The 22,628-nt window shown below is 53.2% G+C and overlaps 2 protein-coding genes across 17 annotated transcripts; both read right to left on the reverse strand.

Moving 5' to 3' along the window:
• Window positions 1–756: 756 nt before the first annotated feature.
• On the reverse strand, window positions 757–3,859 carry Mmp23 (matrix metallopeptidase 23). Of its 5 annotated transcripts, none has more exons than XM_039110897.2 (8): window positions 3,220–3,859; window positions 2,563–2,699; window positions 2,326–2,465; window positions 2,188–2,256; window positions 1,530–1,679; window positions 1,338–1,448; window positions 1,099–1,225; window positions 757–984 (listed from the first exon to the last, which is right to left on the reverse strand). In XM_039110897.2, exons 1-8 carry the CDS (start codon window positions 3,370–3,372, stop codon window positions 810–812), a joined length of 1,062 nt encoding a protein of 353 aa, XP_038966825.1. In that variant the 5' UTR covers window positions 3,373–3,859; the 3' UTR covers window positions 757–809. The 5 variants fall into 5 exon arrangements, with proteins under 5 accessions (XP_038966825.1, XP_038966823.1, XP_038966824.1 ...); XM_039110895.2 differs by having other exon boundaries at window positions 2,089–2,256; XM_039110896.2 differs by having other exon boundaries at window positions 1,530–1,661; window positions 2,089–2,256; window positions 3,220–3,858.
• A 1,029-nt stretch (window positions 3,860–4,888) lies between these two features.
• Window positions 4,889–21,331, reverse strand: Mib2 (MIB E3 ubiquitin protein ligase 2). Of its 12 annotated transcripts, none has more exons than NM_001005901.2 (20): window positions 20,081–20,762; window positions 18,931–19,087; window positions 11,070–11,340; window positions 10,814–10,985; window positions 9,802–9,908; window positions 9,506–9,700; window positions 9,241–9,383; window positions 9,011–9,106; window positions 7,985–8,089; window positions 7,728–7,890; window positions 7,519–7,652; window positions 7,296–7,444; window positions 7,044–7,200; window positions 6,778–6,938; window positions 6,528–6,654; window positions 6,207–6,440; window positions 5,729–5,907; window positions 5,455–5,642; window positions 5,312–5,377; window positions 4,889–5,201 (listed from the first exon to the last, which is right to left on the reverse strand). In NM_001005901.2, exons 3-20 carry the CDS (start codon window positions 11,314–11,316, stop codon window positions 4,963–4,965), a joined length of 2,862 nt encoding a protein of 953 aa, NP_001005901.2. In that variant the 5' UTR covers window positions 11,317–11,340; window positions 18,931–19,087; window positions 20,081–20,762; the 3' UTR covers window positions 4,889–4,962. The 12 variants fall into 12 exon arrangements, with proteins under 12 accessions (NP_001005901.2, XP_017449043.1, XP_017449042.1 ...); XM_017593554.3 differs by adding an exon at window positions 20,929–21,331 and having other exon boundaries at window positions 4,890–5,201; window positions 7,519–7,890; window positions 9,011–9,118; window positions 20,081–20,238; XM_017593553.3 differs by adding an exon at window positions 20,845–21,331 and having other exon boundaries at window positions 4,890–5,201; window positions 7,519–7,890; window positions 9,011–9,118; window positions 20,081–20,238.
• Between the last annotated feature and the right edge of the window lie 1,297 nt (window positions 21,332–22,628).

The raw sequence follows: 22,628 nt of genomic DNA on the forward strand, positions 1-22,628 counted from the left end.
GGTGTCTATCTTGCCTCATGGGGAAGGGTGGGTATCTATGGGTCCCAGAGTAGATGCCCCCAGCACACACGGGCCCGAGTCTGGAGCAGAGTTGAGCGGTATGCTTGCCAGTCTTGGAGGTAGCTTCTCACTGCGTATCTAAGGAGCACTGTCCACACAGACCTTGGCCCTCAGAACCAGCTGTGTGACAGCCTCAGTCACAGTGGAGTTTTCCTCGTGAGGCTGTTAGATGTCCTCAGCAGTAGTAAGCTGTTCTTGGAGGAAGCTCTGCTATGCCCTTCTTCTCAGCATGCTGGCTCCCAGCTGGGCCCTGTTAGTGTGCCTGGGGTAAGGAACTGCTAGCAGCCTAGACCTGGGTGAGCAGACTGAGGTAAGTTTTGGGTTTAATCTTGCCAAACCCTTCCAGACCCTCCTCTCACTCCGATCCTCCTCCAGTCTGGCTGAGCAAGGGGTTGCCTATGACTGCGTGGGCCCCACCTTTACCTCAGCTGGCCCTCAGCCTCCAATCCCCGTTCACGTTGAATTGACCCACCCACACCCTTCTTTCCGCACACCCCAGGTAATGCTGCTGATACTTGGGCTTCATTTTACCCCACTGGTCTAGAGACCACCTTGACAAAGCCCTTCTCGCCCTGTGGACTATGTCCTCACCACAAAAGTCTTTGCACAAGTAGAGGAATACTGACTGACTCCAGGGTTCCCACATCCAGGTGGGCAGAGACTGGCCTTCCCTCCTCCCATGAAACAACACAGACATCAGAGAGAAAGTGCTTTATCTGCTGGCTTCCAGCACAGAGGCTGGAGCTGGCTCAGCTCCTCACTCGGACCCTCCAGGAGTAGGTGGTGAGAACACGCTGGCGGTGGCGTACCACACATGTGTAGGTGCCTTCGTTGACTGCATTGGCAATGATGCTCAGCCGTGCCTCACCCAGGGCCAGATAGCCAGGGTAGGAGAACTCCAGGGGTTCCTGGTCCTTGTACCAGCTGCAGAGGTTAGGTTCCTGCATGCCTGCCCTGCCCGTGCCAAGGACCCCAGGATATACACACCACACGGGGTATCCCAGGGAGCCCCACGCCTGCCCAGTGTTGGCTACTCACTATACTTTGCCTTTCTTGTGTAGGATCTTCTGTCCACAGTGGAAGGTCATGTTCCTACCCTCTCTCACGAACCTCGTTTTCGTTCTGGTGGGTGATGTGGTGGTGGCAACCGTGGGAAATGGGAATTCTACTCAGAGAGTGGTGAAATGAGAAGTCAGTGCTAGGCCCCATCAAACCAGGCCCAAGATAGAGACTTGAGCTCAAGAGACCCACACCAACCCCATTTGAGCCTCAGTCACCGTAACAGAAATCACAGCTTCTGGGGCAGAGCCTCTTCATGAGCCTCTGGCGGACATCACAAAATCCCTTTCGTGCCCAGGATGTACACACAAAAATCCGGTCCAGGCAGCCTAACGGGAGGGCAACCTGGCTTAGGGCTTGCTGAGAGCCACACAGTCCATCCACCCACCCACCTGCCCCCTTGAACCCACCATAGAGTCGGTGTAGTCCCCACAGCTCATCCTGGGACAGTGCCTTCCAGCCTCGCAATGTGGCATTGAGGTGCATGAGTGCCTGGTCTTGCTGTGAGTGCATCAGTCCCAGTGCATGGCCAATCTCATGGGCTGCCACGTGCACCAGGTCTGTGAGCCAAACACCTGTGGGCCAGTGGCTTAGCAGGGAGCCCTCAGCCCTTCCACTACCAGTCCTTCTCCAGGAGGCCCAGCACTGACGCTGGGACTCAGCTGCAAGCCACCCTTAACCCACAGCCCGGGAAGATAAGTATGTTTCCCCAGCCTAGGCTGTGAGCTTGGCCTTCAGGAATGCAACTCCAACTCCCTTTTCAGTGGCATGTGGGGGAGGGGGGGAGGCGGGGACGACGACTCAGGCCTTTGAGAGCCAGAGTTCCTCTTCCTTGACTGCTTGACCCTAAAAGCAGCCACCCAAATACTCAGCCCCAGGAAACCCTTCCTGCCTCAAACCCCTTTGTAGCCCTCTACGGAGGAGAGGATGACACCCCCAGCAGGAGACCAGATCAAGGACTTGGGTCACCTTTCTTCCAGCTGTAGCGCGTGGGACCCAAGACCCAGTACTCGCTGTCATCAAAATGAATGCCACCGTGGGGTGGGAAGAAAGCGTGGGCCAGTTCACCTGTAGGACCATCGAAGCAGTGGTGCAGGGCAGAGACCAAGCAGTCGGTGTGGTTAACTGGGTAGAAACCTAGGAAAACACAAGGCTGCAATAATACCTGTGAGGCTGGGCGTGGTCGGGAGTACTTAAGTTACCCACCTATCTTGAGGTCACTGGGACGTTCAGGGGCCACCTCACGGAAGCTGAATGGGGAAACATCACTCCACATTCGAAAGGCAGCCGCCAGGCCCCGCCGAGTCTCTTCCGGGCTTAAAAGGTTCCGGGGAAAGGAGAGAATCCTGGGGTGGGAGGGTGGTGGTAACACGTTAGAGTCCATGTTGGCGGCAGTGTCTGAGTTATGGCCTGACCTATCCCCCTCGCCGGTCCAGGTAGCACCTGTACGTGAGGTTGAAGTGGTCCCAACGCAGCCTGGCCGGTGTCAGCGTGTAGCGGCGTCTTCGGGTTACCAGCATGGACAATAGGCTGGGTACCTGGGGAGTGGAGCCGCCCACATCTGGCGCATCCACATTTCCCTTCACAGGAAGAAAGTGGACGTGAGGAGGCCAAAGGAACCGGTCTCTAGTACCCAACGTTGTTGTCAAAAGCGGACTTTTAGGCAATTGGGGTGGTGGAGGCTGTGGATGAACCCTAGGTTTTGGGCTTTGTTTTGTCTACTCTAAATGAGTTGTTTCTGCCCGCACCAAGGCGCGGGGAATTGTAAAGAATGGGTGGGAGTTGAGCCAGCCATGGTGGAGCATGCCTTTAAATCTCTGAACGCAGAGGCAGGTGGTCTACAGAAGTCAGCCTAGGCTACACAGAAAAACCTTGTCTTGAAAAACGGAAAATTAAAATTACGTATTGGGAATGGGCAGAGATGGATGCTGTCTCCCACCTCCAGCGACCACTGGACACACTGACTCAAGATGCTTGGAACCAAAGGACTCATAGGCATTCCCACAAACCCCCTCACACGTGGATCCACCGATACACCCTCAGATGCTGACCCGCTCCTCTCCTCGCACCTACTACCTCCTAGCCCCTTAGTCCTCTCACCTGAGCTGCATTCCAGGCGGTCTCTGTCGGCGACCCTAGCCATTCCAGGAACGCCAGCGCGGAGAGAAGACACAACCCGCTCAGGACAGCCCCCAACCAGCGGCCCTGTACAGCGCCGGACGCCTCCGGACGGAGACAGGCCCGCCAGCCCATGGCAGATTTGCAGTCGAGTTAGGGCCACAAGGGGCCGCGCGACGTAGGGACCTGGATCGCAGAGCTGGGGCGGAGTGGGAAGGGGGTGGGCGGCGGACGGCTCGAGTTACAGCCTTATGGTGGGGTGAGGACTCGGAGGCACTGGCTCAAGTAGTGAACCGGCTAGCCTGTCTGGAACCGTCCGCATCCCCCAGTGGAATTCCAGGAACCAGGCCGTAGGGTCCGCAGCGGAGTCCAGAACACAGCCGGCAGTGCCGGGGGTCTATCAGAAGGCGAGGCGCTGGGGCTGGGATTTGGGGTAGGGGCATCTATTGCTCCGCGCGCACCCTTGGTTGGGGCTGAATGACCTTTGGTTTTTTCCCCCTCAACCCTCTGGACCCACAATGAAATTCGTTGAGGGAAGTCTCGGTTCTGGTCTTCAGTGGCTGAGTGTAAAGAGCATACCCGCCAGAGGGGAGCGCAGAGCGAGGGGACGTGGCAATGAGAGCAGAGTGGCTGAGCGGGAAGAGGGGAGAGATTGCAGTAGGAAAAGTGCCTCAGGAAAGACGAAAAGACCAGTGAGCGTCTGCTTTAACCAGAGGATGCTCTCGTTGGAAGTTTGGGGAGGGTGCCAGGACCTGGAATTCCTGCCCAACCTCAGAGCAGCCGGGGTCAAGGGAACTGAGTCAGGAACTGAGTGTGGTGGTCTGGCAACGGTAGGACCAAGGAAGCAGGGGCTACGGCCCAAGGCCTGAAAGCTAGACCCTGCAGACGATGTCGGGTACCGAATTTCGGTTGCGGCATGGCAACCGAAATGATGCCAGGCACAGCTGTGATCCCGGGATGGAGCTGTGGGTGGGTGAGGCAGTGAGAGCAGGCGTAGGAGCCGGGGCTGAGGGAGGAAGGGCTCCTAGCCAGAAGTCTACTCCCTCCCAGTCTTCCATGCGGGCTTTGGACCCTAGGTGACTGCAACAATGTGGCGGCCAGCAGTCAGAGCCACGCGTCTGGAGTGCCCTGCGGCCCAGAATAGCCGCGCTGGAAGTTCTTGAAAAGGGTCAGCAATCAGACCCCTCCCTTAGATACTAAGTATTTTGTTCCAACAAGTGGACCCTCTCTTGCTTCTTCCCTCTGCCCCAGCTCAACTGTCGAGAGCTTAGCTGCCTCCACCCCACTCTCTCCTAGCCAGGACCCTCTCTAGTCGTTTTGCTTTGGCCAAAACCACAGTTCAAGTCCTGCCCCAGCGGGGCGGAGGAAGTAGCAGGCAAGTGGGGGAAGGGCAAAGTGGGATGGACCCCTATAGGGCGATATTAGAGCCACTGGAGACTTGGAATTTCTGGACCCTCTTGTGTCAAACCACAGCCAGAGCACGCATGGTGGGCAGTATCCACAACCCGAGCATGTTCCTGACCTACAGGCAGACTGGAGCCGGATGCCGGGGCGTGGGGTGGGGCTTGCGCGGGGGAGGAGGGTGCGGGGGGGGGGCGGTGAGGATCTCTGGGGCCTGCCGAACACCCTTAGGCAAGGAACAGGAAGCAAAGTCCGATAATCTTTTTATAAAATACAGGAGTTTTGAAGGAGAGCCTGGGCTCAGCCACAGCGTGTGTAGTGCGCTCACACGAAGATCTGAATGCGGTCACGGATGGGCTGGCGGCAAATGGGGCAGGCGTTAAGGGCAGCGCCACAGGGCGCACATGCTCCATGGCCGCACTGGAACACCAGGCGGATGTGGCTGTCGATGCAGATGGGGCAGGTGATGCGCTCCTCCATCTGCCTGTAGCGACTCTGTAGCTCCTCTACCAGTTGCCGAGGCGGGCCGGGCACCTGGATGGCATTAACCACCTCTGAACCATCTGTAGGATGAGTGAGTGGGAATCGGCAACAGTAAGTGTTAAGATTAGGTGCAGGCTGGTGAGCATGCCACGGGACAAGGAGTGGCTGGGCCAAGCCCCATCCTACCCACCTGGGCGAAGCTTCTTGCTGATGATCACCTGGCACCTGATACACTTCTTCATCCTTCGTGCGCACTCTGTCAAGGGCAGTGCACTGTTAGTAGGGCTGTACTAGGCAGTTGGGCCACCCTGGTCCTCCACACCCCGAACTCACCCTCACACACTGTGCGGTGCTGACACGGTGAGAACAGAACTAGCAATGCCAGCTCCGAGCACACCAGGCACTCGGCAGCTTCTGGCCCTGCTGTGCCAGACACATGCAGGTTCGTCACGGTGTTAGGAGTACTCAGCACATGCCGGGGGCCCGGGGGCACACCCCCACCGCCACCTGCCTGTCGCTCCCTGCAGTTGGAGGAGGGGGCTTGAAAGGTGGCCCGATGGCCTTAATGGCTGCCCTCCCCACCACATACCCCACATCATGGGCTCACCTGAAGCGCTGGGCACAGCCCTGCAAGGCCTTGAGCACTCGGCCTTCTGTGGCCAGGTCCAGTGGGCTCCGGCCGCGGTGGTTTGCGTAGCTCACATCAGCACCCTCCAATGCCAGGAAGCAGGCCACTGCGGCGCCTACAGTCAACTCTGTGCTGCCTGGGAGGCCTGAGGCCTGTAACTGAGTGGCAGGGCATACAGATAAGGGTGGAAACCCACACAGACTTGAAGGAAGCCTTTTCTGATATTGGGCTACCCCAGAAGTCTGAACAATGGTACCACTGTCTGGCTAATTCTGGTTCTAGGAAGGGTGGGGAGGGCAAACCCCAAGGGTGCCCTTTGATAGGCAGGTGCAGAAACTCTGAGACCCTTCATCCCAAATGTGCCCCAATCCTTTTCCAGGTTGGTCTGGATTAGAGAGAATGGCTCCCTGGATTATAATGGGCCCTGCTTTGCAGTACCCACATCACACTTCCTCACCCTTGACAGCAGCTGCAAGGGCCCTGGGTCTCCCCCAGCCCTGTCAGCCACCAGGGGCAGCAGCTGATGACGCTGTAGTGCCACATGCAGGGCTGTGTCACCCTCCTCATCCTCAGTGTTGACATTGCAGCCAGCGTCCACCAGCAGCGGTACGAGCCCCAGGTGGGCCTGCTGCACAGCCAGATGCAGTGGGGATTGAAGCTTCCTGTTTCGCACATTCACATCGCAGCGGCCCTAGGGAGAGGGTGGCATAGGCTCAGCTTTGACATCCCACTTGGTCTGGTTCCTGGCCTGTGGGTGCCCTGGGACCCCTGCACCCACCTCTCGGATTAGGACCTGGGCCACCTCACGGTGGTTGTTAAGAGCTGCCAGATGTAGCGCAGTAAAGCCGTCCTCCTTCTTGGCATCCACCAGCTGCCGTGCTCTTGCCAGAATCTTTCTAACTGCTCTGTGGGAACAAGAAGGTATGTCCAAGGGCTTCCCTAAGCCTGTCGGAGTGCTCTAGATCAGGATAGCCCAGCAGTAGGTCAAAAGACTGGATGACAGCAGTGTGCCCAGCCCCCGCACTCACAGCACATGGCCCTTGAGGGATGCATGGTGCAGCAGTGTGAAGCCCTGGCTATTGGTAGCAGTGACATCGATGCCAGGCACCTCGGTGAGGACTTCAACAATGCTGCTGGCACCGGCACCCGCAGAGATGGCAGAATGCAGGGGTGTGTCTGCATGGGCATCCTGCAACAGAGGGGGTGGTCACACAGCAGTGCCCTTCTCCATGGTCAAGTTGGCTCCTTGACCTAGGGCTGGTTAGTGGCAGGGAATCCAGGGACTATCACTCACCGGCAAGTTGACATCACAACCATGTTCACACAGGATCTTTACCACCTCTAGGAAGCCCCTCTGTACAGCCACGTGTAGGGCTGTGCTGCGTGTGCCATTCTGAGCATCCACCCCACATCCGGCACTCAGGAGCAGCCTTGTGGCCTCAGGCTGGTTCCTAATGGAAGAGGTGGGAGGGTTGGGGCAGTCCATTTTGCACACTGGCTCTAAAGTTCATTCCCAACAGGACCCACCAGCCTGCCCAGGCCTCACCCCATGGCTGTGTAGTGAAGGGCAGTGTTGCCCTCCTCATCCAGCAGGTCCACACTTGCTCTTGCCTGCAGCAGCAGCCGTACCAGTTCTACCTGGCCCAGGTAAGCAGCCACCTGCAGGGCAGTCCTACCCTGGTTCTTGGTGTCCACCTGTGAAGAAAGCCAGCACATGAGTTCTGGGCTCCCTCCCTGACGGCTATCAGAGGGGCAGGGTGGAAACCTGCCTGCTCAGGATGCCTTCGAAGCAGGTCCAGGGCCCGGGCTACATTTCCCAGTGCAGCCTCCACTACCAGCCTCCCTGGGTGCTCTGGGTCGCTCTTCTGTGTCCGAAGCTTGTCCAGGGCCACACTCAGTGAGCCTGGGGGCAGGGTTGGGGTAAGTGCTGGCCAGGGGCGGCCCTGCCTCCCACCAGCCACTGGGACGGATGCCGCACTTTTGTTCTCTCTGGCGCGCTCAGCCACGCCCAGGTTGGCATCCTCCTCAGGCCGGCAGGCCACTAGGCAGGCGGGGCTGAAGGTCCACCGCTGGCCACCAACCGCCACACGCAAGTTTCCATCTCCAAACACCTTCACCACTTTCCCCACTCGGCCCAGGGCCTGAGAATGAGAGGTGGGATCACAACAGGTTGGTGGTGGCATAGAAAGGAGGAGGAGTGTGGTCAATGTGTTGACAATCGACATTAAGACTCACGGGGGCCATGTCGTCAGTCCATTCTCCATGTCCAGCTTGCAGTCGCTTCACAGTGTCAAGGTCATCGATGACCCGGACCACATCACCTACCCAGAAGCTGTTGTGCTGGATGACAGAGAGGCCAATAAGGGGAGTTCCTCCAGCTACTTGTGTCTACTCAGGGTCTTGTAGGAGGGCACATCCTGCTCCACAGGGCAAGAAGACTTAACCTTGGCCTCAGTTCCCGCCTCAAGTACAACCAAATGGTCTGGCTGGTCAAGGGCCTCAGGTGACCCAAACAGGCCTGGGTGGCCAGCCTGAGCCATAGGGCATAACCATCCAAGAGCAGAGACCGAAGTCCAGCTCTGGAGACGTGTAAAGGTCAAGAAGACCTGTTGCAAGGGTCCCTACCCACTGATCAGACACAAGGCAGCACGGAAAATGCAGTGTTGATCCAATGCAGCTGGGGATGGAGTTGGGCGGGAGGTGGGAGGGGGGGGTAGGACCAGTTGGGATGTGAGGTTCCTGCAGGGATCTATGCACACACTTGTGTGCAGAATGAACCTGCTCTAAAGTAGCCTCCAGGTTCACACTGGACACCCCCCCCCCCATCTGTCATGTCTCATCTCCACAGTCCAGTGTTCCAAACAGCTTTCACAGACTCTATCCAACTAGTCTCCAATACCGTTGGCCTCCACTGCAGTTTCCTTACAGACCACTCCATCTGTCTCGTGGTGCAAACAGCTCCTCAGGAGTATGGCAAGCAACCCCACGTCTAGTCTGCCATACTCCTCTGTTCTCAGGACTGAGCCCCTGGCCCACAGGTTCTAGTCTCAGACGTCTGTGTTTCATTCTTCTCTGTATCCCTCACATCTGTGTCCCTTCTGGTCTTACTTCCACACATCAGGTTTTCCCCTTCCTTCAAGTCTGCAAGCTCATGGGGAGACTGGTGCCTAGTCCTGCCTAACCACTCCCAAGACTGAATAGGTACATGGAAGGAATTAGAGAAGCAATAATAAGTGGGGCTCAGCCCGGCCCCCTAGGCACCTTGGTGAGAGCCCCAGGGTGGAAGGTCCAGCGGGTTTCATGGTTGAACTGCACACGCACGTCCCCACGGTCTGTGATGCGGTGCACGGTGCCCATCTGTCCGATAAACTGTGGCGGGTCACGGAGGCTATGGCTGGGTCAGGCTGGACTCTTGGGGCAGGAAGAGGGATAGGGGTCCAAAGGACTTGGGAAGGGGAGCACAAGGGGAGTCAGCAGAAGAGGTGGCTCACCTCTGCCATCCTAGGGTTCCAGCCACCATGGCCTTCTTGCATGTCCCTTAGGACATCTGTGTCCAGCAGACACTTGACCTTGTCCCCACGCTGGAAGGGCTGGCCATCAGCACTCACCCTGCGCTGTAGCTCTGCTGGCTTGCCTGGGGGGAGGGTGGCAGGCTAGGCCTCAGGAAGCAACCTCCCCACCCCGAAGAGGACATGCCAGGGTGACACATATACAGCCAGGGCAGGAGGGCAGCTGGTGTCAGAGCCAGCCCCATACCAAGCTTCGGGAGGTGCTCCTTGTAGTAAAAGCCGCCAGCTGCCTCACCAACACATTTGAGATCCACCTTGCCTTTGTGGCCCACTCGGTACACATTTGTGGTTCCATCTGCCCATGTCACACTGGCCACACTTCGGCCTGTCTCCACATCCCAGCCACGGATGTCCACCACACGGCCTGTCTTGCCTTCCCCTCCTGGGAAGACAGTGTGCACACCGAGGAGCTTAGCATGTGCCTTAAAGCTGAACTGTAGCCAGCTTCATCTCCCTGTCTCTCTCTCTCCAGCCACCACTCACCATCTTGTGAGCCCCATTCCCAGTCAGGGCCTCGTACCACTTTTGCTCCTTGAAAGATGCCCCTCAGTGGGATTCGAGGGAGGCCCTGTCGGGGACTCAGCGTAACCCTGTAAGAGAATGACTCCTGAGCCATGCAGCTATGATGGCCAGATTCTCTCCTAATGGCACCAGGGTCTACAGGATAGGTATTCTGGATCTCAGGCCAAACCGCTGCCCTTGAATGGTTCCCCAGCAGGCCTCCGCTTTGGGAGAGGGAACTATCCGATGTCTCTGGGTTCAGAGACTTTCACCAGTACCAGGCTGGAAAGTGACCCGAGATGGCTCATGGAGCACAGTCTGTCTCTGCTGCCTATAGGCAGCAGGGCAGAGCCTGGCCCAGAGGAATGAAACATTATCCAGTCACCAGAACTGACACTTACCCTGGCCTCAGACTCACCAGAAGAGGAGGCCTATACTACACTTCTCTACATATAGGAAAGACTAAGGAGGTGCAGAAAATAAAGATGGTCCTTGACTGCCTTCCCAAGTCAATCCAACAAAGACCTGTCTCCTCAGCTCTCTGCATCAGGCCAGGGCCACTCCCAGCTAGCCGTATGGGCTTGAGCTGCCCCATGGCAAACCACCTTGCCAGGCATGGTGTCACCAGGGGATGATGTGTGTTTCAATTGTTTCTGCTATCCATGTGGCTACACTCAAACTACAATCAGTATTCCAGGACGCCACTATACTAAGGAGCTATGCTTGCCTATCTAAGGGTGAAGTGACAGAGGAAATCCCACCCATGGAATCTGCCTCACAGTGTGCCTAGAAAAAGCCTTCAGTGAGAAATGGGGGAGTGACATTCTCAGGGCTCTAGAATAACCTGACCCTGGCTATTCTTCAAGGAAATCACATAGGGAGGACTTGCTAGGTACTTCTGGAAGTGACTTAGCCAGAGGCCAAAGCCTGGCTGGATGTCAAAGGCACGAGTCAGAAGGCCCTGGGGAGGTAGGCTATTGCCTAGGGAACTCACGGGCGAGAGTGAGATGTCTCATAGCGCTCGAAGGCATGGGTAAGGTCATGTTTGTTGTGCATGTAGCACTGCGTGCAGAGATCATAGTCAAAGCAGACACGGCACTTCCAACGCATGCCACGAAGCCCATGTTTCTTGCAACAGTCACAGATGATGTTGGGATGGCGGATACCTAGGTGTAGGATGGGCTAAGTGAGGACCTGCTGGTCTTCTGTCAACTGGCCAATCCCACCCACAGCTGGGAATCAACACACACCGATTTGGGCGTTGTCATAGAGCAACAGGTCATGGGCACCTTGGTAGCCAGCTCGATAGTTGGTACGTGTGCCCTGGTCCCACTGAACGACAACTGTACGGTCGGGGGTCGAGGGGCTGCCATGGCGGCCAAGCTCCACCACGGTGCCCACACCGCCCTCACCTCCATCCTGCTGGCCCCATTTCCAGTCCATTCCGCGTACCACACGCATGCCCACCTGCACACCTGCATGGGGGTCCAGGTCCATGGTGAGGGGGGGTTGTTCAAAGACCTGCAACAGAGAGGTTTTATCTTTAGTCTATGTCAGAACGCCCTGTGGCCATGCTAATCATAGGATACATGTTGAGATGACCACCTGGGAGAGCAGTATGGGTCAGGGACAGAGGAAACTAGGTCGAAAGAACAAAGACCATCCGGGGCTTGGATCTACAGACCAGGACCAGAGAGAGCCAGGAGAGAGAAGGGTGGGAGAGGAAAACAAAGCTGGTAGACACAGAAGGGCAGTAGCCAAATGCAAGAGTGCCCACCACACTTACAAGTCACTACAGTGTCCTGAAAGGAAGGGGTTGAGGAAAGCACCCCTTGGAAAGAGCGTAAGTGGACAGACCCAAAGAGCCAGGAACCGAGCCTGGCACGGTGGCCACATGCTAGTGGATCTGCTTCCAAAGGCCTGCCTGCCCATGATGCTCCATCAGTATGGGTGTACTTTCAAGCTAGAGTTGGACTCAACGTGATGGTGCGTACTATAATACCAGAGCCCAGGAGGAGGAAGAGGCGAAAGGTTCTCTATGAGTTCAAGACCAACCTGGTCTATACAGTGAGTTCTAGGCTAGCTAAGGCTACATACTGAGAGTCTGTCTCCAAAAATCAGATTAATAAAAACTAAAGCTAATAGATGTACATTATAGACACCCAGGTGGAAGACTGTACGGCCATCCATCTTTCAGAAACAAAGAATTTTCCTGTGCAGCTCACTGATATGCGGGACTGAATTAAAGGGCTGTTTTTCAACAAGTTGTTATAAAGCACCTGAAGAGGCAGCAATGTGAGTGAGGAGGCTCACAGTGCATCCACAGAGAACTCCCACCGGTCTGCACGGAAAAGGCAGACAGGCTGGAAATGGGCAAGACACAGAAACACGCACCCCAGGACACGCACCCCAGGTGGAATGTTTTGTTAGCAGGATGCTGTTCATAGGCAGGGCACGGTCCTCAGCTCCACATTTCAAATGATAGTGCAGTAAAATCACACAACGCTTTAGGGACCAACGGTCTTTAAAGAATCATGGTCTGGCTGCAGAAGCAGTACACTCAAGGAAGCACTGGCCCCATACATGTTCTTCAAGGTGAACTGGGCCCTGGAGTATTGAGTGCCCAAGAGAATATAAGCCTACCATGCATGCTATTTGGGGAAGCAGAACAAAGATGTGACTCTAATCACAGAAGTTTAAAAAGTGGACAGGAAAGTGCAGGGTATGGTGGGCAGCCATGCCAAGCTGTAGGTTGCTTATGTGGCCTTAATCATATTGACTTTAGATATGTCTCTGTTCTAACCTTAAATAAAGTCTTAACATGTACAAGATCTTTCCTAGACTGAACTCAAACTCACTATCCTGCTTGAAGCCTTCAAAATGCCAACATCAAGGCACACAAAGGAATTTGAGAGAGTCTGACAGGGGATGCTCAGGGCTCCTACACTATGACAAGGAGTCACTTCTACTTCATCCCATCTATGCTATGCACCAAGCCCTGTAGCTGGGGAAGGAGTGGGGAACTGCCTAGAATGAGCAAGGCCAGCGGTCTTGCTCTAGGACATATACTTAGTCTTTGCAAGAGGCTGAAAGATCACCCCCAACATGGTTTGGGTGCAGCTGAAGACTGTTTTGGGGCAGTGCCAGCATTACAGGTCCTGCCAACTCTATCTGGGGCCCAGTAGCACTACTCAGCTATGAGGCAGATCAGGGATAAGTGGGCAACAAGAAGAATACAGCACACACCAGCCTTCTGCCTGGGCCCTCTTCCAGGCCTTGCCCCAGACTGACAGCCTTCTGGCCTGCCCAGCTCAGAAAACATTCCTCACTTCCCACTGTGAAGCCACAGGTGGGCAGAAAGGAAGACTAATAGCCCTGCCTAGCCACACACGCTGGCTGATGGCTGGGTGTCTGCAGTCAGGGGTCATGGCCTGAGCACCACAGCCTGTCCCAGAGCCAAGCACAGTGAGAAATCCAGCACCACTCAGAAGCCTGTGTGTATAAGGCACTGCCACATGCAGAGTCTGGATGTGCATCTCACCACAGTCTCGGGAGCACAAGCCTCCTGGACTGTATGGCCCTGTGTGGTTTTCTTTTAAATTTTACTATTTTATGTGTGTGGATATTTTGTCGGCATGTGTCTGTACACCAAGTGCGTACAGTACCAGGAGAGGCCAAAAGAGGGCAGAGATCCCTTGGGACTGGAGTGATTGTGAGACAGCATGTGGATAGCAGGGATTGAACCTGGAGGTCTTCTGAATGGGCAGGCAGTATTCTTTACCACCAAACCAACTCTCAAGGCCTTTCTGCAACTTTTATTCCTTTACTCAGGCCCAGGGCTGCTAGAACCACAGCAAAAGCAGGCAGGCACATTCTCCTGGCTCACTGCCTATGAAAAGTCTTCCCAAACAGCAGAGCTCTGTTTCTTCAGAGGAATCCCTCTCATCTGTGCACAGATCATGTCTGTCCTCTCTTTTAACTCACTTTTCTCCATGGGCTCTAGAGTCCCTGCTAAGATGTGATACTGGGGCCTAAGACCAGGGGAAATCCTAGTTTCTTCCTCTTTCCACAGGGTAGAGACAACCGCCAGGGCAGCCACAGTGAGAACTCATGGTGAAAAGTCGGAAACTTTGTGGTGCTAGTGAGCCCCAGACAGGGGCTCTTGTGGACGCTAACTCTGCTCCTCTAAAGCCTGTGTAGCCTCAACTCCTCCATCATCGTCTGTCACAGGAGTCTGACACAGATATGGCCAGAGTGGTCCCTTGCTGCACTTAGGGGATCCAGGGTCCCCCTCCATTCTGTACAACTCCCTTGATCAAGCAGCTTGAACCACAAGGTCTTTGAAGGCAGCCACCAGGTCCTTTTCAGGCTTTCTCAGTCCATACCCCATGCCTAGTCAGATGCAGGCCTTGTCAGATTCAATCATGACTGAAAAGATGTGTGAGACACAGGAAAGTAGTTTGTGCTGGGCTCCCATAATAGCCACAGGCTCTGTGTTTTATAGCCCAGGCCCGTACATCCAAACAATGCTTGCTTGCTGCAAGTCAGACATCAGTGCCTCGCCTCAAGTGGCAAAGGCATGACAGACAACAAGAAAACTCAGTTCCAATCCACTCAGCTCCACCTACCTAATAATGGCCATGGCTGTACTACTGAGAAATATCCTGGAGGGAAATTAGCTACGCAGGTATGTTGGAGTGGGGATGAGGTCTTCTCAGTATATCTTCCTAGCCACAGAACTTCTCACTACCTGATCTTTAAAGCTCCCGGCCTTGCCACTTCCTGGGCCTTTGCTGTGATTTCATATTCTCTCCACGCAGATCTTCTACAAGAGCAGGCACTCTCAAGCTAGGCATCTCTGTCCACTCCCAGCGTCCTCTACACAGAACCTTCCTTGTACATGACTGAGGCAGGGGTAGACAGTGGCCTGTGGGCACAGTGGTGACACTGCTCTTCAGAGACAGCTCTGCCTCTGCCAGCTACTGATCTCCACTGGAACCACATCAACCTTCCTTCCTGTTGCCAGAGCTCAGCACAGCTCAGAAGGCATATTGAGAAGACCTCGTCCCCACTCCAACATACCTGTTAGTCAGAGCACGGCTTGTTACAAGAGAACCTCACACTCCAACAAAGGTGGGCAAACACATTCAACAAGCAGCTCTGACAGCAGAGGAAACCCTGACAGCCAACCCCATTGACCCGGCCCAGCACTGGAATAAAATTAAAGGGCAGTAAAGGTTAAAGCTGTGCATTGTGGTGCACACTTGTAATTCTTGAATTGGAGAGGCTGGGGCATTCGTTTCTCAGGTTCAAATCTGGTCAGGGCAATAAAGCGAGGGAAAAGAAAGAGGTAGGGGAAAAGGAGGATGAAGAATAGGAGGAAATATAGGAGAAGCAGGAGGAGGAGTAGGGAGGAGAAGGAAGAGGAGGAGGAGGAGGAAGAGGAGGAAGTGGTGGCGGCATCAGCAGTAGCGGTCACTAGAGCTGTGTGGCATGCATATCCTTCTGAGACCGGCTTCTCAGTTACAGCTTATCCACAGGCTGACGGCCTCACTAACCACTTGATGCTGGGACTTTTATAAGACATGGAGTAGGGTGGACTTCAAACATGACAACAAGCATAGCCCATGTGTGAACCTGCCTTCAGGAGAATGGTCAGAGGGCACAGAGCTCAGGTGAAGGGTACCCAACAAGGTTTAAGAGAATCAGGGCCAGGCCTCAACCAAAGACTCCACATGGGGTAGCAGAAAGGCCACCACCAGCCACTCTGGCCTGTCAGGGGCCTGTACTGATTGAGCACCTGCATGACCATCAGGCCTGGTTAAGTAAAGCTCTCCTCAGCCCTGACCAGTGAACCGCCAGTCTCAAGGGCTGTTCCCCGGCAGCAGCCCAGCCAAGTCAGACACAACCATAAGGAACACCAAGAGGGCTTTCTGCTCACAATCAGCATCTCAGTGCTTAAGGCTGCCCCACCACAACTGTAGCAAAGCAGGCAGGAGATTCAGTGCACAACGTCTCTCACAGACAGTCCTCCCCATAGTCCTGGGATGGGTAAATCCAAGAAGCACTCGGCATTGGTGGCACTAAACTTGAGAGCCTATGTTCCCCCTCCCCACTACCTTGTACGCTGGAGGTTTTAGGATCTCTCCTCTGCTTCAGAGGCAGCGCTCTCTGCCTTGCATCTCACCTGAGCTGAGCCTCTGGCAATGTCGCCCTACTGCCGCCTGCAACATAGTTGCAGACCAGACAGGAGACAGGTTCCTGGGCCTCCAAGGCTGCAGCTGGATGTGGCGTTCTATGACACTATTAGAACACCCAGTGGTGGGGCTGGGGATTTAGCTCAGTGGTAGAGCGCTTACCTAGGAAGCGCAAGGCCCTGGGTTCGGTCCCCAGCTCCGAAAAAAAGAACCAAAAAAAAAAAAAAAAAAAAAAAGAACACCCAGTGGTTTTCCCTCTCCTCTCCCTCCAGGCCTCCATGTCTCTGCAGTGTTATCAGCTGACCATTAGGTCCCATTCCTTGGCCTGTGATATCACTATCCGAGAAGAGAAAAGTTCACCAGGAGTATGTGGGATGGTTGGTACAGAGCAGAATGGGAAGCAGGAAGGCAGAGATGAGATTTAGGCAGACTGGTGGAAGGTCTCCATTTTGGACTCAGTTCTTGTTTTCAATTCACCTAGAGGTCTTGCTCTTTGGATGGCCTGGGTACCCTGACCACAGTGAAGGAGCCTGTCTACTTCATGACCAACAAAGATCGAGGGGACATGATGCCACTTTGGAAGGGAGGTCTCATCCCTTAAGCTTACCTGTCGACTGACTGACCAAGCACTACAAGGCCAAGAGGAAAGAGGGTCCCTAGCATACTGGGCACAGCACCAGCCAAAGAATCATGAGTCTACTATGCCAAGTCTCTAGGCAAGTCCAAGAAGTAGCCTGCATATCTGAATAGGCTAGCCCAGGCTGCCCAGGCTAGCCAGTCTCCAAACCTTGAGTGAGTATATATGCTCAGGGTGCAGGACTGGAGGCCTGTCTTGAAGGACAGCCCAACTCCTCTGGGACACATGCACCCTCAAAGGATCTTAGTGTCCACTACTGCACCTTTCTGACCATCTCTGCTGTGATAGCTGTTCTTGGTCCACATTTTTACCGCATTGGAATTTATTAAAACCCAAGCAGCTGGACACATCTGTGAGGGATTTTTCTTAATTAAATCGTTTGAGGAGGGAAGGCCCACCTTTAATCCGGATCTTTGAGCTGAGAAGATCCACTTTTTTTTTTTTTCATTTCTGGAGCTGGGGACCCTGAACCCCAACCCTGAAGATCCACTTTTGATATGGGCCACACCTTCTGGTGGTAGCCTATATAAAAAAACAGGAGAAGAGGGGTTGGGGATTTAGCTCAGCGGTAGAGCGCTTGCCTAGCGAGCGCAAGGCCCTAGGTTCGGTCCCCAGCTCCGAAAAAAAGAAAAAAGAAAAAGAAAAAAAAAAAAAAAACAGGGGAAGAAATTTTTGCTCTTGCTTGCTTATCCTCACTATCAATTCACTGTGTGTATATATATGTGTGTGTGTGTGTGTGTGTGTGTGTGTGTGTGTGTGTGTGTGTGTGTGTATGTTTGTGTTTGTGTGTGTGTGTGTGTGTGTGTGTGTGTATGTTTGTGTTTGTGTGTGTGTGTGTGTGTGTGTGTGTGTGTGTACATATATATATATATTTAGTTGGTTAGTTAGTTGTGCTCCTCTGGAGAACCCTGACTAATAATATATGTGCCATGCCACAACCTAACAGCTACCACAAGCTAGCCCTTCCCACTACATAGGAATAATATATGTGCCATGCCACAACCTAACAGCTACCACAAGCTAGCCCTTCCCACTACATAGGAATAATATATGTGCCATGCCACAACCTAACAGCTACCACAAGCTAGCCCTTCCCACTACATAGGAATAATATATGTGCCATGCCACAACCTAACAGCTACCACAAGCTAGCCCTTCCCACTACATAGGAATAATATATGTGCCATGCCACAACCTAACAGCTACCACAAGCTAGCCCTTCCCACTACATAGGAAGCCTCTGCCTCTTTTCTTCCATCCTCCTGCCCTAATTGACAAGGCTCTTGACAGAGGATGGTACTGTGTGCTCCATGTGTGCTGAAACCCGACGAAGCTCCCAAAGACATCATCAGTGGCCTTACAGAAACCTTAGTCCTGAGTGTATACAGAGGACCTGGGGTCTGAATGCATTGACCTGGAGTTCTGCCCTGTGTAGCTCCAGACAGTCTAAAAGCTACAACTAGGGGAAGAGATGGGGCCAAAAAAAAAAAAAAAAAAAAAAAAAAAAAAAGCTACAACTAAGTGTACAAACAATATTAATTTCAGGGACTGGAGAGATGGTGCAGTGGTTAAGAGCACCGACTGCGGGGCTGGGGATTTAGCTCAGTGGTAGAGCGCTTACCTAGGAAGCGTAAGGCCCTGGGTTCGGTCCCCAGCTCCAAAAAAAAAAAAAAAAAAAAAGCACCGACTGCGCTTCCAAAGGTCCTGAGTCAGCAGCCACATGGTGGCTCACAATCATTCGTAATGAGATCTGATGCCCTCTTTTGGTGTGTCTGAAGACAGCGACAGTGTACTTATATATAATAACTAAATAAATCTTTTTATAAAAAAAACCAATGCTACTTTCAAATGCACATTAAATGTCACAAGCATGCTGAAAAACACAGTGTTATGTGTGCCACCCTCCCTGTAGGAAATTCACCTACAGAGTTAACTGACTTTTTCCTTTGCCAGAAATACTGGGCTCTGTCACCGGACAGAGCCATGTCCCTGGGCAGTATCCAAACACTCCTGGAGTTTTTGCTATAGATAGTTACAAGTATAGCAGGGTGTGTTAAAGTACGAGGGTGTGCTTGGCAAATATGCTTCAGCAGAAGTAGAACTCACTTTAGGCCAGCTTTCAGGAAGCAGAGGCAGGCAGACTTCTGTAAGTTCAAGGCCAGTCGGGTCTACAGAGCTAGTTCCAGGGTTCCAGGACAGCCAAGGCTATACAAAGAAACCCTGTCTTGGAAAGCTAGGAGAAACAATAAAACAAATGAACAAACAACAAAAACTCACCTTAGAACACAAAGAAGCCTCTAGTCAGCATCCCAGGCATTTAGTTGCTACTTCCTGGGCCACAAATTTGCTTCCTGGGCCAAAACTTCCTGTGGGAAACTAGCAGCCATTGCCAACATAGAATACAGCAAACCAAACAGGAAGGCAGGGAGCCAGGCTGGGGAAAGATCATTTTCGAGGCAGTTTTACACACAGTATTTACTGCCATAACCAGACAGTGACCATTCTGGCTGCTGTTGCTACCAGTGTTCCCTCCTTTAAGAAACAAACTTTCTTCTTCTTCTTTTTATAATGTGGCCCTCACTAGCCTGGATCTCACTATATAAACCAAATTCCTTTCAAGTGTTGAAATTAAAAGCATTTGTGGGACATCATGCCAGGACATTTAATAGGGTCAGAATTATCAGAACAGTGTAGGGGGATGCTGCCCCTTATTATATGAATATCTTATTGGGAATCCCAAAACAACCACAAAAATTAAGTCATTGTTATAATATAAAAGTTAGCAGACTGCCTTTATTTAGACAAATAAAACTACATGACACAGAGAGCATTCAGGACTCATCTCCCTATACCTGTGGTGGTGTCTGAAACAGTAATTGAAAATGTTTAACAAAACTGGTTCATCAGAGACCCCCTACTAGGCAGGTGGATGTCCTAGATGCCAGTAGAATCAAACAAGAATGTCAACTGAAGACACAGAGGCTGGAAAACCAGATCTGCCCTGCACTGAGACATCTGCTGGGGGACATCATTAAGGTTCAGGGGTATCACCGCTGCTAATCTTGCTGAAGAACTCTGGGTACACTGTAGCTTGGGGTTCACCACCCTGCCTAGGGCTGACCTTGGGTGGGATAATGACATACAGATACTTGTTGCATCAGAAGCAACAGGCCAGAGTGGAATGTGTAGCCAGATCTTCTATAAGTGGCCAACCTTCCTCTGTCCCCAAGCCCATTCCAGCTCATTAGGAGCCTTCCTGGCATCTCCGCTTTTCTCATTGGTTCTGAACCCAGAGGAGGCAGAAAGGACGATTTCTCACTGCCCAGTCCACTCAAGCCTATTTAAACAGAAACACAAACCCTGACATAACATCATCACAGGGCATCCTCAAGGGAAACAAACCAAACCCAAACTCACAAGCGCTCACCTGTCTGGAGGTCCAGTGTCCCCCACCCGCCTTGAGAATCGGGCAGGAAGCCCTGATGCTTGGAGACTTGGGACTGGGCTCCGCCGTGCTGACCTTCCTTTCTGAAAGCCCCCGGAGATCCAACCCTATGGCCAGGGGTGCTGAGACGCAGTTAACATCTGAGAAGGGACAGAGGCCGCTGGTCGCCTTAAAAAGCTCCCATGGGTCTGGTGGCTGGGACACGCTGCATCACCCCCACGCACCGAGAACGCGCAACGGGCACGAGCTGGGTCCGGGGGGGAAGGACTAAAAGCCGGTCGTGCTGAAGGGCCGAGGTCGGCCGACAAGACCTCAGCCTCGTCAGGATGATCAGGCCCCCCTAGGCCCCGTGCCACCGCCCCCGGCGCTGGGAGGGCGCCCGGCCCGGCCCCCCACTTGCCCGGAGTTTCCGCGCTCGTTCGGCCCAGGAATACCCGGCTCTGAGCAGCGCAGAGGCTGACAGTGGAACCTCGGCTTGCCACCGAGGCGCCAGCTGCAGCCCGCCGTCCTCCGCCCCCCAACAGTGCTTAGCAAGGCCGCCTCTCCAGCGCTAGCCCACCAGGGAGCCCCACCACGGCCCCCCGACCACGGTCGCGGGCCGCCGCACAGACTGCCGGGAGCTGTAGTTTGCAGAGACAGCCCGGGGGCGGGGCAGACAACTCCCAGGAGGCCCTGCGCGTGACGCAAAATGCTTAGGGTCAGGGGGTGGGGCATATAGCTACCAAGGTACCCTGAGCATGACGTACTTGTCTGGTCTGGCAGCAAACTGACCGACAGCCGCGGTATGGCCAGCGGGAGCTCTGCTACTCTAAAGAAGAAACTGGAAATACCTGCGTCCTGGCATCCTTGGAACAGAAAGTGAGCGTTGAGAGGTGATGCGGGCAAAGTCGCGCCCGGAAGTGCGTCTGGGCGGAGCCAGAGCGGCACGTGTCTCCTGCGCAGTACAAGTTCCCAGGACGCTCTCTGTTGCCTTGGAGACAGAAGCTTCGGGTGACGTCTTGCCTGAAACGGGTGGGGTTTCCAGAGATGTAGCGAAAACGCATCCAAAGTAATTCTTTTGGCTTTTTTCCCCCCTTCTTTTTGAAATAAGGTTTCACTATGTAGCAAAATGTAGCAACATGTAGCAACATAACCTGGACCTCAGTTTGTTGACCTCGAGCCATGACCTCGAACCCATGGAGCCCCAACAGCCTTTGCCTCCTGAATGCAGAAAATTAAAAGCATGAGCTACCACACCCAGCACGATTTAATTTGTTTTAAAATCAGAGTTGCGCCAGTTTTTCTCTTTTGTTTTTCTGTCGTCGATCTGGGGTGTAGTGGGGATCAACTCTGGTGAACTGAACAACCCCACACTCAGCTACTGATTTTAGTCCCACAGGCATAAAGATAAAAACAGTCATCCAGGCCTTTGCTTTTATAAACAGTACACTACCTTGTTTTACATATCTTAGACAGTTCTGTGTTATGTTCCTTAGACCATAACAACTTAGTTCTCCAATAACTCTCACAAGCTTTGCTCCCTGTGTAAGTTCCACGTGTTCTAACTGTCCCCTCATCCAGCTTGCTGTCCAGGTATATTCCCCTGGCGCACACTATCACGAGTGAACCCAGTCTATTCCTGCACAGTCTTGGTTTTTCTTTGTTCTTTTCTTTATATTTATTTATTTTTGTGGGGGGAGGGGACACCAGTGCCATAACCTTCATGCAAAGTCAGAGGCTCAAGCAAGTGTCTTTGCCTACTAAATTATTTCACTGGCTATTTTTATTTAAGGACAGACAGCATCTTACTTTGGCACAGGTTGACCTCCAACACTGTAGCTCTGTAATCCTACAATTGCAGCCTTTTAAGTGCTGGGGTTTGGGGGCATAAATCACCCCTCCTAGCTCCAACCTTAGATGTGTCGACAGGTTTCTAGTTTGTTGGAGTGGGTGGGTGGTTGGTAGGTTAGTTGGCTTTCGTGATGGGGGGTCTCACTAAATGGCCCTGGCTGGCCTAAAATTCTCATGTAGCCTAAAGCTAGCCTAGAACTCACAAAGATTCACCTGCCTCTGCTTGTTTAGTGCTAGGATTAAAGGCAAGCACCATCGTGTTGGGTTTTACACTGTGTTAGGTGAAATGACATAACAAAGTGTTACGTGTACCACCCTCTCTGTAGGAAATTCACCTACAGAGTTAACTGACTTTTTCCTTTGCCAGAAATACTGTGCTCAGTCATCAGACAGAGCCATGTCCCTGGGCAGTATTCAATTATGGTATGCATTCACCATTTGTGTAGCAGATATCAAGTTCTTAGGCAATTCAAACAGAATAATCCCCCAAGAATGAAAAGCTATAAGAAGAGCAATATTAGAATCCAGTCCAAAATTACAGTGTTCATGGAAGAGAGATGAGGCTAGGGAGATAACATGAGATATAAGGCCAGAGGTACTAATTTCTCAAGATAAGCTGAGACTGGCTGAAGTCCAGATGCAAGTCATACATGGCACCCTTAATAGTGTGCCACATGGCAGATTTAAGTGCTTGGGACAA

The sequence above is a fragment of the Rattus norvegicus genome, chromosome 5 (genome assembly GCF_036323735.1).
Source record: "Rattus norvegicus strain BN/NHsdMcwi chromosome 5, GRCr8, whole genome shotgun sequence".
Lineage (NCBI taxonomy): Eukaryota > Metazoa > Chordata > Mammalia > Rodentia > Muridae > Rattus > Rattus norvegicus.

What these genes read in the sequence shown, in the direction of transcription:
- Mib2 (XM_017593554.3), bottom strand. Translation starts at nt 11,316, where the DNA reads ATGGACCTGGACCCCCATGCAGGTGTGCAGGTGGGCATGCGTGTGGTA. An exon ending in GGAACCCTAGGATGGCAGAG is followed by an intron (nt 9,119 to 9,240) that starts GTGAGCCACCTC and finishes GACCCGCCACAG; the next exon opens with TTTATCGGACAGATGGGCAC. An exon ending in CCTTGCAGCTGCTGTCAAGG is followed by an intron (nt 5,908 to 6,206) that starts GTGAGGAAGTGT and finishes CCTGCCACTCAG; the next exon opens with TTACAGGCCTCAGGCCTCCC.
- Mmp23 (NM_053606.2), bottom strand. Translation starts at nt 3,372, where the DNA reads ATGGGCTGGCGGGCCTGTCTCCGTCCGGAGGCGTCCGGCGCTGTACAG. An exon ending in CACTTCAACCTCACGTACAG is followed by an intron (nt 2,466 to 2,562) that starts GTGCTACCTGGA and finishes CTCCCACCCCAG; the next exon opens with GATTCTCTCCTTTCCCCGGA. An exon ending in TCCCAGTGACCTCAAGATAG is followed by an intron (nt 2,257 to 2,325) that starts GTGGGTAACTTA and finishes GTGTTTTCCTAG; the next exon opens with GTTTCTACCCAGTTAACCAC.